This window comes from Sturnira hondurensis, unplaced genomic scaffold, assembly GCF_014824575.4.
Source record: "Sturnira hondurensis isolate 20B ecotype Veracruz unplaced genomic scaffold, ASM1482457v3 Scaffold0007036, whole genome shotgun sequence".
Classification (NCBI taxonomy): domain Eukaryota; kingdom Metazoa; phylum Chordata; class Mammalia; order Chiroptera; family Phyllostomidae; genus Sturnira; species Sturnira hondurensis.
Window position 1 is genome coordinate 2,132,563 of NW_028079667.1, and position 18,437 is coordinate 2,150,999.

Consider the following 18,437-nt stretch of genomic DNA (forward strand, 5'->3'; position numbering starts at 1 on the left):
AATGCCTTTTCAGATTTCTTTGGTGACAATGTATTATACATTGTCAAAGGAAAAGAAGTTAAAGTAGCATTAATGGATGCTGGAATATAAGCAAGGAGAATGATGCAATAATCCAGTAATTGGTCCTTTTCCTTCTCCTAAGGATAAACTTGAGATCAACTTCTACCCCTCCTCTCTTTATCCATCCCTGTAAGGTTACAAACCGTATGTACTCTATGTTGTAGCCTTTAATATTCTTTGTTACTTACCACATTCTGCCTTTATTGGTTGCTACTTACGTAAGGTTATTCTCTAATTGCAAGTAGTGTTCATAGTATTTTGGAGTCAAACGTGCCCTTTTAAATATTCACTTTACCAACATTTACAACTTGTTATTTAACTTTATGCCTCCTAATAATAAAAAACAGTAATAGCTAACATATATGGAGTGTTTTAGTTTAGTTTTGTTTTTTACTACAGATGTGCCACATATTATTCTGAGCACTCTATAGGTATTATTTCATTTAATCTTCACAACAATCCTGTAAGATAAGGACAATTAGGAAACAGAAGCATGGATAAGTTAAACAAGTCAGCCAAGAGCTAGAGTGTAAAGAATCCAAAATTCACATTCTTAACCAGATACAGAATGAGAATTACACTAAATTACAAAATTTTCATAAAAACAAATTTAGATTAGATATTTAAAGCTTTTTAAATAAAAGTATGGCTTTTCACAGTCCTTAGTACTCAAGTAGTTTAATAAATATTAGTTCCATATCCTGGCAGAAAAGATCACATCCTAAATAACATTTTAGTCTCCAGAAACTTGAATTACAATAGCTTATAGCTAGTTAACACTTAATATTTATTAATGATAGATATGCTTCTAGTCATTAAAATTCTTATAGTGTTTCAAGGTTATTCTGTACACAATTCACAATATATTATTTTATAAACTTACATACAGATGCTGCAGAAGACTGTACTAAATATGAACCTATAGCAAAACACACCCTGTAGTTTTCTGGTTTTGCTTTGTTTAAATATAAACATTAAAACCAGAAAGCAATGAATACACATGTAAAGATCCCAATAAAGTTTTTGTGCAGACATTACAGCTGGTATATACTAAGTTTAGTCCTACTCTCTTAGCAGTATTTGTAACTGGTATTATATAATTCTGATCTATGTTACTCATTGAGGGGAATCTAAGTTATCTGGGAAGAGAAAAATAAGATTCTAAACTGTAAGATTAACAGACAGAAGTTTTCTCTGCAAAAGACAAATAAAAGGAAGATAAAGTGGTATGACTTCTATTTTGTGTCATTGGTTTCTATTGTTAGTAAATGAATACCCCAAATCACCACATATCTATTCAGTATAAATGAGTCTCACACACAGCAAAGTGAACTACTTATTTCTTTGAAAACAATTAGAAATAAATTTTATCTGGAATGAGATTTTTTTAATGACAAAAAATTAATGAAAAGTAATAATCCTGCTACACAAGAGAATACAAAACAAAATTCTATTACCACTTTCCAAGTCTACTTTAAGAGGACATTAGTTGCTAAACCCAAAGTTATTTAACTTCTGAGACTTATAACATGAAAGACAAGAATATAAATTTTAAAAAATATTTATCTAATCAGAATGTAGCCACATGGAAAAACAATTTCAAAAATTAAATAGGGGGGTAAAAACCATATAGAGTGAAACCTACATACCCTTGCGTTGTAGAGCAAAATTTCCTAAGAAGAAAGCTATTAAATATTTTTTAGAAAACTTACAAAAACAAAACTATTAATGCTGAAATGTTTTGGGAAAAAAGTCAGAAGACAGCCAAGTTCAAAGTAAACATGGAATTCTTCATTAACCATACCACAAAGGTGTGTTCCTTTCTTTTACATCCTATGATTAGTATTCATTTATTATTTAGCAATCTCCAGGCTTCCTGTGTTCTCCCCTCTAACCTAGCCATCAAACTAATCAGAACAAGATTATCCACACTGTTTTTGTTAGGGTTTTTCAAAATAACCAATATTTTCCATTGCTCAAAAAATCTGAATTATTCAGAAAATCTTCAGTGAAGAATTGAGGGCCCACCATATGTTTCCATGGATCAGCGGGAAGACAATTACAGAGCATGAAAGGAGTTGGGAGGGGAGGAAATTAGGAGAAGGGAAAAGGGGGGCGGGGCAGGGAGGCTAGTCTTTCTTTCCCAAGCAAATTAAGCATTATTACTGCCGCTCGTTAATGGACATAGTCTTTACTTTCCCAGTTCATATTTCATACTTTTATCAAAACTCAACCCTAACACCCCTTCATAAAAAAACACTCAACAAACTAGAAAGAGAAGGGAACTTTTCAAAATGGTAAGAGGTACCTATGAAAATCCCACAGCTAACATCATACTTAACAGTCAAAGGCTGAAGGCACTCCCCCCAAGATCAGGAACAAGACAAGGATATCTGCTATTGACACTTCTTCCAACACCATACTAGAGATTAGCCAGGGCAATTAGGCAAGAATACGAAATAAAATGCTTCCACATTGGAAAAGTACAACTATATTTATTTACAGGTGGCCTGATCCTTGGTATACAGAAAATACTAAAAATCCAGTAGAACTAATGAACAAGTTCAATAAGAATGCAAAATACAAAAATCTATACACAAATATTTTTATACATTTACAATGAACAATTCAAAAATGAAATTAAGAAAACAATTCCATTTATAATAGCATGAAAAATAATACAATATTTAGGAATAAATGCAACAAAAGAATTATAAAAGATAACATAAAAACTATAAAATATTGTTGAAACAAAGATCTAATACATGGGAAGATCTCTGTACATGAATATGAAGACTTAATATTAAGATGGCAATGTTTCCCAAAGTGATATACTGATCAGCACTATTCCTAGCAAAATCCCAGCTGGCTTCTTTGCAGAAATTAACAAGTGAATTCTAAATTCATATAAAAACACAAGAGACCCAAAATAGCCAAAACAATCTTGAAAAAAAAATGTTGGAAGACACACTCTTTTCAGTTACAAAGCTACAGTAGTCAAGAGAGTACTTACTGGCATAAGAAAAATCATCACCAAGCCCTTATTATATGAAAGGTTAAAGGGACTTATATAAGAAAAAGAAGATGAAAAATAGGAACAGTGAAAGGACAGCAAACACAGTTATCAACAACCACACCTAAAAGAAAAGCAAACCAAGAAGACAGCTAGATCAGGAGCAGAACCATAGAAATGAAGAACACATGGAGGGTTAGCAACAGGGGAGTGGGGGGAGGAGGAGAAGGGGGGGAGAAGGTACAGAAAATAGCATAGATGGTAGGTAGAAAATAAATAGGGGGGAGGGCAAGAATAGTAGGGGAAATATAGAATCTAAAGAACTTGAGACACATGGTCATAAACTAAAGGGGGGAATGGTGGGGGAGGGGGTGTGCAGGGTGGAGGAGAATGAAGGGGGGAAGAGAACAACAACTGTAATGATATAATCAATAAAATATATTTAAAAAAAGAAAAATCATATAGATCAGTGGAATAACACTGAAAGTCCAGAAATAAACCCTCACATTTACAGTTAACTGATTTTGACAAGAGTGACAAGACAACAATATAGGAAAAGAAGAATCTCTTCAACAAATGGTACTGGGACAAGAAGGTTTCACATGTGAAGAAATAATGTTAGACTTCCTACATCAGATCACATATAGAAATTAGCTCAGAATAGATCAAAGACTCAAATGTAAGACCTAAAACTGTAAAACATAGGATAAAACAGGAGGGTAAATCACCGTGACATTAAATTCGTAAAGGTTTTCTTAAATATGACACCAAGAGCCCAAATAACAGAAGAAAAAATAAGTTAAACTTCATCAAAATTAAAAACTTTTCTTCTTCAAAGGAAAGTTAAAATACAACTCAGCACTGAATGCAAGGAAATATTTGCAAATCATATATATGATAAGGGACTTGAATCTATTAATATACAAAGGACTCTTACAACTCAATAATGAAAAGATAAAAAACAATTTTAAAATGGTCAAAAGATCTGAATACACATCTCTCAAACAAAGATAGGGATGTGTCTTTTCATTTTTCAATGAGAAAATAAAAAGACACTCAGCATCATTAGGAAAATGCAAATCAAAATCACAATGAGATGCTACTTAATGCCCAGTAGAAGAGCTCCGAGCTATGATAAAAAAGACAGATAACAAATATTGGCAGGGAAGTAGAGAAATTAGAGCCCTTATACACACTGTTGGTGGAGATGTGAAATGGTGAGACCGCTTTGGAAAACAGTCTGGAAGTTCTTCAAGAGTTTAAACATCAAGGCACTGTATGATCGAGCATATCCTCAAAGAGAACTGAAAAAAACTATACACTCAAAAACTTACACATGAATGTTCACTGCAGAATTACTTACAGTAGCCAAAAAGTAGAAACAACTCAAATATCCATCAGTCGGTAAAATGTGGTATATCTACATAAGGGTATATTATACAGCTATAAAAAGAATGAAGTATACATAACAAGAATGAACACTGAAAACAGAGTAATAGAAAGAAGCCCAGATAACAGACTACATACTATATTAAGATTCCATTTGCATGAAATGTCCAGAAGAGGTAAATATATAGTCAGGAAAAAAAAAACAGTGATTGCCTAGAAGTAAAGGTGGGGAAAAATGAGAGTTAATGCTTAAAGAATACAGGACTTACAGTTCAGATGATTAAAATGTTCTAAAATTGTGGTGATGGCTATACAAATGAATATACTAAACACTACTGAGTTATATATTTTAAGTGGATCACTTCTATGGTAAGTGAATTATATCTCAAAAACTCTTCTTTATGTAGTCCCTGATCCACTCATTTCATTTTGTTACTTCCTTTCAGAATGTCTGTAAACAGCTTACACTATAGTGACTTGCACTTGTTTATTGTTTTGAAATAACTAAATTGTTTTACCTGCCTTATTCACAAGCTGTAAGTTTCACAAGGATTTCTTCTACTTCTTTTTTACATTTCTTTAGAATTGAGAATAATGGGAAGAAAACAGACCCTCAAATAAGGTTTTTAATTCTCAAAATGTAAAATATTAGAAATATTTACCATGGAGAAGTTAACCAGACTACAGACTATTCCAAAGTCTTCCTGTATATATCAAGAGACCTAAAATAACCAAAACAATCTTGAAAAAAAATGTTGGAGGAATCACACTTTTCAATTATAAAGCTACAGTAATCAAGACAGTACTTACTGGCATAAGGAAAATCATATAGATCCATGGAATAACACTGAAAGTCCAGAAATAAACCCTAATACTATAAATGTATTAATATTTACATATATAAATAAAATTCCCCATATTCCTAACCAAACTCTTCAGAATAAAATTAAGTACAGGTGAACCATAGAGCTGAGGTTTCACTTTACAAGAATCCTAAGAAGTAAAAGAATAAGTTGTGATTCAATTAAAAATAAAATTGTCCAGAAATAAAATGCATTTAATGTATGAGAGGTTCAATGTTAGTACAGTTGAAGAAAGTTGTAGTATTTTCATTGTAAAACACTAGCACAAGTTAATAATTAAGCCTTTGTTATTTACTTGATGATTTTGTTGTTCTTTCTGGGTTAAGGCTCACATATCTTAATTACAATGACTTTAGAATTACAAACACAGCAAACAGACATAGTAAGGTCCACCTAAGAGATATTTCTTCAAGTATAAAGTAATAATTATAATGTTCTATCTCAACAGCAAAAGAAAATTCAAAAATGTGTTTCCCATGAAACTATATACCCCAGAAACTAAAACTCAAAGTCAACAGATTTCGAAGTACAGAGAGAAACAACTCCATCAGCCAGAACCCAGTACATCATGATGGCAATCAGTAACTGGATAGTAAAGAAGAAACTCATTAAAGGTTATTAGATACAATTGTAATTATATTCTCTCAGCTATTTCTATCTTTAAATAGCTGAAATTCACTTGTCATTCAAACTTAATAGAAGAAAGCTCCTGTTCCCTCCTCTTCCTCCTTTGGCTCTACTCTTTTCTTTCCCCTCCCCACAATTTTACTGTTTGAAGATGAAAAGCAATTTTTAAGTATTATAATTCATTTTTAGACACAATTTCATAAATATATGCTATCACCTAAAATAACATTGTCAAAAACCCCAAGCTGTCCACTCTCCCAAGACTACATTCCCATTCCCCTTGCATTCAAATAAGACTCTGTGACAAATTCTCAGCAATGAAATGTGGGCCGAAGTTTGTCACTTTAAGTCTGGGGATTCTTAAGAAATGGTCTGTGGGTAATAGGCAGGGCTCAGAGGCCTTAGGGAATAGCAGAGCTGTAAGATATGAGGAGTCTGGGTCCCTCAATTACCACATGCAGGAAAGCCACAAGCCTGCTAACTAGGCACACCTGCACTGGACTGTTATGTGAGCAAAATGTAAACATGTATGTGTTAAGCCGCTGAAATTCTGGAGTGTATTTATTACCCTAATTAGCATTACCCAAAGTAATACATGCACAGATTCTTAAATATTTCAATTCCCTCTAATTAAAGATATTTATAAGTGATATTTTAATAAAATTGTTTAAAAGCTCACTTAAGTAACATTACATTTTAAAATCTAACCAACTTGCCACTTTGATTTTGATGTAACATAATTCCTTTAATTTAAACGATAGCATAGCAGTTCCACTGTTGATAATTTTTTACTATCCACATATCTTAATATATTAGTTCAGTATCATCTGTATTCCTATTTCAGAGAAATTTTTCCTCAACTTCCCCAAATTAAAAAAGCATGATGTTTTAAAATATTATAATTTATAATATTTAGTGAAAACTACCAAATACTTAGTTAATAGCAAACTTTATTTTATTATTTTTAAAGTATTAAAAATGATCACTTATAGCTCTGGCTGGTGTGGTTCAGTGGATAGAGTGCCGGCCTGAGAACCAAGGGGTTGCCAGTTCCATTCTGGGTTAGGGCACATGCCTAGGTTGCAGGCCGGGTACCCAGTTGGGGCCATGTGAAAGGCAACCACACACTGATGTTTCTCTCCCTCTTTCTCCCTCCCTTCCCCTCTTTCTAAAAATAAATGAATAAAATCTTTTAAAGAATTATTATTTTTAATTTTTAAGGTAGAATTCTTCCTTTACACGTAACTATATAGCAGATAACTTTATTTGTTGTAAATGTACACATACCCACAATACACTCACTTTTAACAAAACCACGGTATTTTACATTCTAATAATGTTGTTTCTAACATCTTTCCCAAAAATCCTTCACAAATTTGTTGATATTTTAGTGCTTTACTGAATTTTTTTAAAGCTCAACATTGCTGCCCTGGCTGGTGTAGCTCAGTGGATTGAGCACGGGCCTGCGAACCAGACGATCGCAGTTCGATTCCCAGTTAGGGCACATGCTTGGGTTGCCAGCCAGTTTCCAGCAGGGGCCAGTCCCCTGTGCAGGGGATGCACGAGAAGCAACCATACATTGATGTTTCTTTCCTCTCTCCTTCCCTTCCCCTCTAAAAAGATAAATAAATAAAATATTTTTTTAAAAAAGCTCAACATTGCTGATATAAATAATAATGATATGAAGGGTAACTGGAACATGTGGCATTAGTAAATAAAGATACTGCAAACTTAAACCAATAAAACTTCTCCCATATTCTCTTCACCTTGCCTTCACTAAAATAAATAAATAAACAAATAAATAAAATAAAATCATTTATTTAACCTGTGTTGCCTTTTTCTTTAACTCTGTGTCACTGTTTTTTCCACAATTAAAATTAAGTGGACAGCAATTTACTGTACTACTCCACGCAGAGTAATAAAAATGGAAAATTAATCAAAAGTTATAGAAGATATTTTTATTCCATTCAGGAAAATATTCCATGAGGTTTTTTTTACCAGAACCAGTCAACATAAACTAAACAAATGACACAGAAATTTTTGTGGCACTTACACTCTGTGGACCTATACAGATAAAGTAAACTCTAGTTCTTTGATCCTTTTTAATGCTTGATTGCTTTGGAACATGTATGTGATACATATAGCTTTATTTTTTCCAGTGCAACATAAAAAGAACTCATAAAAAGAATAACGAAGAATGGCCTATTTGAAAATATGAAAAAATATTAAGTATGACTATTTAGTCTTTATAAAATAGTACACTAGGTATTTCAATGACAGTCATTTCTAGAAAAAAAGAATTCTAAAAACACATTTTGAAAAGTTGTTTACATATACTTTATGCATATCAAAGGACTGGAAAATGTTTCATTGCTTTGATTTTTAACTTAGATACATTGACATTGCTCTCAGTAATTAAATGGGTATTTGTACTTACGTTTTTCAATGCCCAATCAAGTCTGCAAAAGGAGGAACTAATATTTATCTATGCATCTATTTACTATATGCCAAACATAGCTTCCTCATTCTATCCTCAGACAACTTTACTCTAAGTGTATTATCCTTCTTGCAGATGAGAAAACAGAGGCTTATAGACAGTAAGTGCCTTGCCTAAGGTGAAATAGCTAAGAAAAATGGCGCAGGCAGAGTTCTGAGGTCTGTAAAACAAATCGTTGTTCTACTCAACTGTGTGTTGTTTTTCCAGTAGTGGTCACAGAAAACAGCTCTCCACCACCCCCTCCCCATGCCACTCATTCTTACCCCCACTTCGTAGTGAACAGCATGGAACATTTCTTTGTGAGACTGGATTCAGAAAGGACCAATCTCTGGCTATTATACAGAGCATGGCCTGCAAGGGTCGAATCTACATCATGATATCCCGAGGGTTTTAGCTAGATGAGCTAAAATAGATGCAAAGAGAAAGAGGGTGTTTGTGGTAGAAAAAGGAAATCAGCAAATAACTAGCCAAATACCAATTGTATTTAATTCTGAAATGCATTGTTCCCTCCTGGCAGATTTCTCTTTAGAGTTGCGTTTTACTTAGACTACTCTCAAAATAGCTTTTTGGGAGTACTCTGAGTAGACAATAGAGGCTGCTTGATGTAGGTTTTGAAGACTGAAGGAAAGTGTGTTTGTGCACAACTATCTGGATTGGCAATTAAGATAACTACAGGTAATAAAGTAGTATCTCCTAAGAGGTAGTGCTGTGCTCCCAATGTGTACAAACAGCTCAGCTAAACTGCCAGCACACAAATCCATCTAAAGAGCCTAAGCTAAACGGTTGGCGGAGTTACGGAGGATGACAGCTCCAGGAACTTCCCCTTCCTCACAGGCCTAAACTCGGCGAGTACACGCCTTTCCCCCTAGGAGGCAGGATGAAACAATTTCAAAGGCACATAATCGATCCAATCTCACCGACACCACAAGACCGGGAGGCCAGCCTCCATTTCTTCCCTCGCCCCTCCAAGAAAATCTTTATCTTAAAAAAAAACGCATACATGCTACCAACACAAAGTATTTGCAACAAAAAATAAAAATGTGCATTAGTCCCTCCACGCAGCCCTAAGAAAAGAATGGAAAGGGATCTCGACCCCGCGAATCCCCGAGATTTACTGCTCTGATTCACTTTCCCTCAGGTCCCACCGCCGGCGAGGCTGGGGGGAGCCTGCAGTTTGGACAGCAAACTGCGCCTCCGTCTCTTCTCTGGAGACGCGCAGGCGGCGGAGGCGACATCCATCCGAGCGTCCCGCCTCCGACCTCACCTGCCCAGGCCGGAGACGGCGCCTCGGGCCCGCGCGGCCAGGCGTCCCGGGAGGCCGGCGGGCGGGCCGGCGCCGAGGCGGTTAGGCCGCGCTGCAGGCCGGCGCGCTTCCTGCCGCGGTCGCGAGGACGGCGGCGCGGCCCCGACCCGCAGCTCTTCGGGCCGGGCTGCCGGGAGTGTACCGCACACTCACGCACCCGCCCGGGCCCGGATCCCGCCCCGCAGCTCTCCGCTGCGAGGCTCCGGAATCGGGCCACAAAGGGGGAGGGACACGCCGCTTGAGGGTCCGGGACACACGGATCCCCAGAGTCCCGGGCCCTGAGCGAGGAAGCCCCTCAACCCCAACACCCACACCCGGAACCTCGACGGAGACGCGGGCAGCCCCGCACCCGACACACACCCACTAGCAGTCGGCTCCTCACGGCCGCCTCCCCGCCCGCCAAAGTCCCAGCTCGCAACCCACACACACGGTAGTCCTTCTCCCACCTCATCTCCCCGGGGACGAGCTCCTCTTCCCAACACTCTCGATCCTACCCGGAGGTACGAAAACACTCTACCTCATTCTCTTCTTCTGGCCCAGGAGGAGCAACAGCAGCCATTTCCCCGCGGCAGGGGAAAACACACACAAACACGCGCGCGCGCGCGCGCTCCAGGCCCCCACAGATGCTTCCCCTCCGGGGCCGCGGCCGCAGACGCAAACACAAACACCCACGGGCGGGCCTCGCTCCCTCCCGCCCCAGAGGGCAGCCGCCGCGGCCGGCAGGGTCCGGAAACCGGCTGGGGCTCCCGGGAGCGCAGAGCGCGGGGGCCCGGGGGCCCGGAGGGCCTGCGCCCTCTCCTCACCTGCATTCAGCGCGCCGGGGTCCGGGCGGCGGCGACGGCGGCGGCGGCGGGGCGGCTGGTGCTGGTGCTGCGGCGGCGGGGGAGGCGGTGGCGGCGGTGGCGGCGGGGCTGAGGGCAGCAAAGACATGCAGGCAGCCCGCCGGGGGAAAGAGGCACCGGCCGGAGGGGACGCGGGGCGGGCGGGCCGGGCGGGCCGGGCCGAGCCGCCTGAAGAACCGCAGAGGCAGCGGTGAGGAGGGCTGCTGATGGGAGCTAGAAGGAGACGGACGGGGGCGGGGAGGGGGACGAGGGCCGCGCTGCCGGGCTTCGGGAACGGTGACCCTGGGCGCGCAAGAGAGGTCCCGCGGCTGCCGAGAAGAAGGCCACCGTCGGAGGAAACTGTGTCCCCGCAGCCGCCGGAGCCGCGGCTACTACTAGGAGAGCCGCTCAAAGCCTGGCCTTGGCCTTGGCCTCCTGGCGCTGAGGCTGCCGCCGCTGCGGGGGTTGCTGCTGCGCTTGCTGCTGCCGGGGCCGAGGCTGCTACACAGAAACGCCAGCTTTCGGTGCCTTTGCTCTCACACACGTTCACACCCCCGAGGGCCGGGGGAGAGGCGTCCGCGCGATATCCGTATTGAGATTAATAACAAGGTGCAGGGAGTGAGAGAAGAAGGGTTGATTGACGTGGAGGGCCTGGCGGGAGTCAGTCACTCCCCTGAGCGGAGGGGTGGGGCGAATGGAGGAAGGCGGAGCTCCATCGCCCCACCTCGGCCACGCCTTCTGGGCGCCTGATTTGATTCTGTGCGCGTGCGCGTGCGGCGGCCTAAGGTTCTTACTATTTTCTCCTTTACTTTTACTGTTTTCTTACTCTTTTCTTGAGTGTCGAGCTGAGCTGGGAAGGCTGGTAGGATGTTAAAAAACCGACATCCACAAATGCATGGTGCGGGGAGAGAGAGACTGACGAGCCGCCTCCCCTGCGTTCGTGCGTGGACTCGGCGCTGTTTACTGCACGTTCGCCAGAAGCTGACAGAGAAGCTGAGCGTTGGTCTCGGTGACTGAGATGCCAGGTGAGATGAAGTGAGCGAAAGAAATGTTTCCTGACATCTTCAGTGGGTTTTTTAAATGTGTAATGTCTGTAGGTTGTACAGCGAAAGGTAAATAAAAGAACCTGTGACGCTCTGCGATAATCACGTCCAATTTTGTCATTCTCCCTTCTCGCGATATAATCATGTTTCTTTGGCTGCAGAAAGAAAACATCAAATTGTAAACTAGAAATATTAATGTTTATTTGATGAATGTGGCCTTGACATTTTAAGTTTCTGGGGCTTAATTTTGTTTTTGTGAGTCAGTCCCATTCAGCTGTTACAACCAGCAGTCCAAAAAAAAAAAAAATCATGCCAGCTCTAGAAACAGAATACTGCTGTTGCAATTTTGCACAATCTGTTTCTCAATGCATGCTCCAGGCTTGTGTACTTACCAGTGCTGGTCACGGACATATTAGCAGTGTTCAGTTTTTTTTTCATAGAGGGGTGTTCAGCACACTAAGCACGTTGTGTTGGTTGCAGTTACTCTTAGGCCCTATTATTGAATCAAAAAATCGCAATTTAAACTCCTGGAGAAAATGGTGCGGTAAAAATGCAAATCACCGTTTAGCCAAAACTGATCAGTTATTAAAAGAGTCCATCATTGCAGAAGAACAATTTCACCACTTTCATCTTTGTTACCAGGAAGCGTGAGTGAATGAGCAAAGAAGCCCCTTAACGGCTTAGCAGACCTCAGGCTGTTTTGTCTTCCACCTGTGTTAAGTTTCTGTTTCTCTCCCTAGCAACACCACTCCCATACTAGCTTCTGTAATAGGCATCAAAATGATCTTAAACTTGGAAAAAGCCCCATTCGTTCTCAACTATCTTGAGTCTAAACTGCCATATAATGAATAATTATCTTAGGCATTGTAACCAACAAGGCCAAACAAGTCACTTCAGGAACCCAGAATGGTAAACCTGCCTCAATAGCATCTTGCCACAGCATTTCTCCTTGGCAGACAAACACTGTTTCTCAAGGAGAACTACTACCAAATGTTGAAAAAAAGAGGGAAGTAAATATCAGATGATGGCGTATTCTCAGAGATTTAAGCTTCTTCTAATACCTATAGCTATATAGATTCCTAGCTATTCCTATACAGCAGACTTGTATGGAGGGTGTACTATATACACCAGACATGTACTATATACATGTACTATATACATCAGAGATACAAAAATAAGCATAAGTAGTCCCTATTCTTCAGTAGCTCACAGTCATAGGGGAAGCAGATACATAAACAGGAAATTCTCACAGGACAAACCAGAATTGAAAGTATGAAAAGTAGCACACAATTAATAGTCACAACAATGCCCAGGAGGATAAGGCTGATAGTACTGGCATTTTCACTGGAGCGATTCCTGACATGTTCACAGGCTGACTTGCAGTAGTGAGGAAAGAGGGAAGGAGGGGAGAGCCTTTGTGGATGTTAAAGAAGGACTAATTAAATGGTGATGTTTGCTGGTCCTGAAGTTCAGATTTGTATAGGGGATGTTCATTGTTGGCCTTTAAGTTTTAAATATTAATTGAATCACAATCCATTGAATAATTGTAATTGTGACATTCAGAGTTAAGCATAGAGGATTTTATTATAAAAAGGTCAATTGAATGAGGTTAAAGTTAATCTCTCAGGAATGTGCTCTGTGCAATACATAGCAAACAAATTGACTCACTAGAAACAAAAGGAAAGCAATACTTTTACATATTATATTATCCAAAAATAGATTTTTGTTTTACTCATTTGCAATGAGATTGAGAATTGAGAAATAATAATTTCAAATAGTTTTTTGGCACTATGAAAATACTGAGAAACCTTCACTGATGTAAAAACAACCTCGCTCCTCTAAGAGTCCAGTTCAAAAGACATTCCAACTGAAGAGTAACACTTAAGCCATTTTACAAAGCAATTTTATGGTAGATCAATGTTTACAACAACATTTTAACCTGCTTTTCATATTTCATAGGAATTTTTCATGTTTATCAGGGATTACAATTTTTAATTAAGATTAAAAGTAAGAACACAATAAGAAAATATCTTTAAAGAAGCGATTTATACAAGTGAAAACTTCTGGCTTAGGTAAAACCTTTTGATAAAATTGGTTTAATAGCACTGCTGTGTAGACACAGTTTTTTCTGAAGCAACAGTTATGTTTATTTATATTACAAAATTGGTTGATTTCTTCTGCACTAAAAAAAAGTACTTCATGTTCTAATGACCTGTGTCTTTTCCAAATTAGCAATTAATATTTGATCTGAGTAAATGTAATCTCTTTGTGTTTTTCCTATAGATAACACAGGTAGCTGGATCTATAATATCCCTTGTAATTATGTTCCTTTGTTTTCTGAAATTACTTTGAAAAACTTGCTCAAAAAGCAGGATTTAAAAATTTTAAGAACATTATTACTATTTGATAAAGAATTAAATTTGATTTTACTGATTTCATTATACATTTTTTTATTAGTAGCTATATAACTTTTCCAAAAAAGTATCACGTTTAAATTATTTGGTAAGGTATAACTGGTAAAATAATTGAATGTAATTTACCTAACATTCATTAGTACAACTTTTAAACAAGTATTAATCAAAATGATCTTGAATTTTTATGTCCCAGACTACTGGCAAGGCTATATATTCTACATTTTACCTAACTACATTCCTCTTTATCTTCTCATATTTTATTCACCTTATTCCTCTTTCCCTCTCTCCCTATATCCCCATTACTTTATTTCTAACATTTTGGAGGTACCACCTACCATGGGTACATTTGTTCAGGAAAAGTGGCTTCACTCATTGCCTCAGTCCCTTTCCAGGTCCATCAACTCTGTTACCCTCTGTTCCTTTCTCTGGAATGACTGTGGATGACATCAAGGGCCATCCCACTGTCTTATGTAAATAAGGACATTTCCCACCATTATTAATAGTGTGCTATATGATATGTTAGCCTTAGATAAAATGAGATTGAGAATTGAGAAATAACAATTTTCTCAAATTATTGTTTCTCTAAGTACGCAAAGTTCATCTTGCTCTCCTGCCTACTCTTTCTACACTCTCTGTCTCAATCCTCTTGATCCCTGAATATTCAGAATGCCCACCCCAACTCCATCCACATCAGGAATTTTCTGCTAGGTAGACACACCACTACCCTCAGTAAATATCTAGTGCTTTCGTTTGTCAAGGACTTGCAGGTACCTGGCATGCTAATCAATCAATAGAATCCATTACTTTCATGCTATATTCCAAGGATCCTTGTGGGATCTTCAAAGGTCTGCTTCAGAAGCCACCTAGGATACTCAAAGGGGACCATAGAGGTGGGACCTAAGTTGAAAAGCTTCTGTTTTAGCTGTTTTACATGTTGACCATCTGTCTGCCTGGTAACTTTCATTTTTCTGTGAACAATAACTCCTTTTCTTTTGGGAAACTATTTCTGCCTGTACTATAAACATGTGATTCTAGTGCCAAGTACAGCTCATGAGAGTCCCTCAACTTCTTGACTGCAGGGTGGGCAATACGACTCAAGCCAAAGCAAGCATTCCCAGAATGTTTTCAGGGAAAAAGGGGGGAAAGGCTATTCCATCATAATGGTAGTCTGAGACAAGAAGGAAGGAAAAGGAAAGTCTTGAGACTGGCCCCATACTACCCTGTGTAGAATAAAGCCATCACACAGAGGTGAGAAGTCTAGAGAGCAAGTCATTGTGATGCACCAGTCTCAGGTTCCAGCCATCCATGGGGTCCAGCTGCACCTTTTCACATAGTATGTATTAACTAGTAAATTTTCTTCTACGTATAAACTAACTTGAGTTAGACCTCAGCAACCAACACATCCTAACACATTGTGTTTCTGTAGGAAAGTTCTTTCAAAGAATACTAACTGCTGCTAAGTACATTTGAAAAATCACTGAACTAGAGTACAGTGACACAGTATTATTGGTTGAATCGCAGTCTACCAAACATTGAAGGTCACTTGTTCTTACTTCCTCATTTTGCATAGGAGGAACCTAAGGCAAGGTGACTTGTAGAACATCATGCAGGCAGTCAGTGGCTACGTCAGTGGTAGAAATTGATCTCTGGATACCTAGCTCAGTTTTTTCTCTTTATTAAACTACTCTGTTGTCTATTTAATTTGTCCCGAAGGTATTTTTAAGAAGCAATTACTTAAGAGATACAACCTTAACCTAAAGGAATAAATCACAATAATGGCATTATCAGACACTGACTGCTTAGTGGGAAGATATTTGGCAGCATGAAGGCCATAATAGACCTCTCTTCCTTTTGCGCCTCTCACTTTTTTTCATATTGGTTCCAAACACACTCTTTGAATCTTAGACAGCCAGCTATACAAATTTTAACTATAGGCATGCCTCATTTGATTCTGTTCCGCTTTATTGCATTTCACAGGCATTGCATTTTTTACAAATTGAAGGAAAGATCCTCCACCAGCAAGAGATTACAACTTGCTTTATTGTGATACTCACTTTATTGAAGTCATTTTGAATTAAATTCTCAATATCTCCAAGGTATGCTTGTACATCTTTACAGTTACTACTCCCAAATCTGCACCTCTTATTCAGAGTTCTTACCACACATTCAGATCTATGTTGTCGATTTCCTCCTGAGTATGTCCACCTAGAGTCGGTCTGCACATATTTCAAGATCAGTATATCTTAAACTGTGCCGATTGTCTATTCCTGAGCTTGTGTGACCCTCTCTCATTAAAAATTGTACCACCATACTAATGGTCATGCAATCATACAAATGATCACCCAGTGTAGAGTCCTAGGAATCATCCTTAACCATCCTCACTGTAATCCAACAGTTTGATCTACTAAATATTTTCATTAATTGATTCCCTCCATTTCAATGTACTGCTCTCTTAAGTCAGCCTGTCCCATTTTGCATGAGCTCTTGCATGTTGTCTATACATGTATCCCTGGGATAAAGTATAATCCCAACATCCTCCTAAAACATATGCTATTCATATTACTCTTTTCTTTAAAACCTTTCAGTGACTCCCTATAATTTGTAAACTAAAACCTAATTTCACAAACATGTATATCTCTTAGTAAGCTATCTCTCCTGCCACCCCCACCTGTAGCCACTTATCTACCAGCCTTTCTCTCTCCTCATTTCTGAAACAGGACATGCTCTCTTTTAGGTATCTTCATACCTGCTCTTTCTTCAGCATAGTATGCTGTTTTTCATTTTGTCTACTCCTTGAAGTCACCCATCAAGTTTTAGCTGAAGGATCACTTCCTTTATGAAGCCTTCCTTATGAGCCCTACTGTTTATTTCCTTAGCCCACTGTGCCTACCTCCATTATAAGTATAAATAAATTAGTAAATTCTTTTGTATATTTAAACTAATTTGAGTTAGACCACTAAAACCAAACATCCAGACAAATATATGTTTCTTCATGACAGTTCTTTCAAAGACAGCTCGCTATTGCTAAAATAAGTTTGGAAATTACTGACCTAAGCAACAATAAGGCATTATTATTGGCTGAATTTTAGTCTTTAAAAAGGGGCATCCATTTATGATGGTATACAAGAAAGGTATCTCCTTCTGGTGAATGCAATCTGTCAAAGCACATCCCCTACTCAGCTCTTAGCCACATGCATGCCTTTGTGCAATATGGAGACTGAACAACCATATTACAGTATACTGTAATTATCTTTGTAAGTACCCATGTGTCTTTCACATCCTAGATTGTTATCTGTCTTTATTGGCATATTACAGAGTATCTGATACATAACGCTCAAGGAACATTTGTTTAATTAAGTAATTAATAGTAGCACTTCTCAAAACATGACATGTGTTCTTAATTTACTAGCAATTAGCTGCTAGTGAAAGAAATCAGAAATAAGTGACAAACAAAAATTTTTTTCCTCATGCAAAAGAAGTCTGGAAGTAGCCCATTCAAGGGCTGTGACGGCACATCCACGGTCAAAAGGGACCTGTCTCCTTCTCTCTTTAGCTTTGCTATCTGTAGAACATGCCTTCCTTTCCTGCCTCATGGTCCAGTATGGCTGTCAGGGCCACCTCATATGGTTGTGCAGTTTGTTTACTGCAAAGGCACCAGACCAAGAAGTGAATGAGGTCTGTATAGTGTGATGTATTGCATCTACACAGAGGAGGAACTTTTTCTAGTTCATCTGCAAGGATCAGTGTGCTTTCTATTCTGTTCAAAGGCACCAAAGAGGTTAGCAGAGATATTATGGCCATTGGGATTCCAGCTATCACATCCATTTTCCTGGCAGAACAAAAATCACCACTAAGCACTTTCCTGGAAGGCCCATGCAAAAAAAAATATTTACTTAGATTTCGTTGGCAAGTACTTAATGACAGGACACAGCCAGCTGAAAGGGAAGCTGGGAAATAATGTTTTAGTTAAACACACTGCCACAGTAAATAAACTAGTGGGCAGCCTCAGTACAGGTGCAGCATAGATACAGTTCTTCAACATCAGGTGGCTGATGAGTCTTACAGTTTGAGCTTCTACCAGATGCCCGGGAGCTGGGTTCTCTCCGTGCTAGTCTGTCACCATCTTCCTCATTTACCCAGTTTGAGCTTCATGACTAAAAGTTTTACTATGGCAAGGTAAACTTATAATTATGTTTATCTAAATTAAAGCAAGACACTTCCAATAAAATTTCCATGGCCTGATTTTAGAAACCAATATTTAATATCTCTATCTATCTATGTCTATCTTAATGAAAGGTCAGTAGAGTTTGTTTTTGATATACAAAGCACCATCTGCATTTAAATTCAGAGTCATTGAGTAGAAGGGTTTCCTTACTCTTTATAAATTAAAGGCGGGGGAATTCCTCT

General features: G+C 38.9%; 1 protein-coding gene across 3 annotated transcripts in view; it reads right to left on the reverse strand.

The window, feature by feature from the left end:
* The window catches only part of CNOT6L (CCR4-NOT transcription complex subunit 6 like), a 98,801-nt gene extending 88,170 nt beyond the window's left edge, over positions 1 to 10,631 (reverse strand). Inside the window, exon 1 of one of the 3 annotated variants that reach the window (XM_037051013.1) lies at positions 10,556 to 10,631. Coding sequence is in view for 2 of the 3 variants with exons in the window: in XM_037051010.1 (XP_036906905.1) it covers positions 10,270 to 10,274 (5 nt within the window). In the remaining variant the exon portion in view is untranslated. Of the gene's footprint in view, positions 1 to 10,198; positions 10,373 to 10,555 lie in introns of those variants that run through there. The other 2 variants (XM_037051010.1, XM_037051009.1) reach the window with 2 other exon arrangements.
* Positions 10,632 to 18,437: the final 7,806 nt, after the last annotated feature.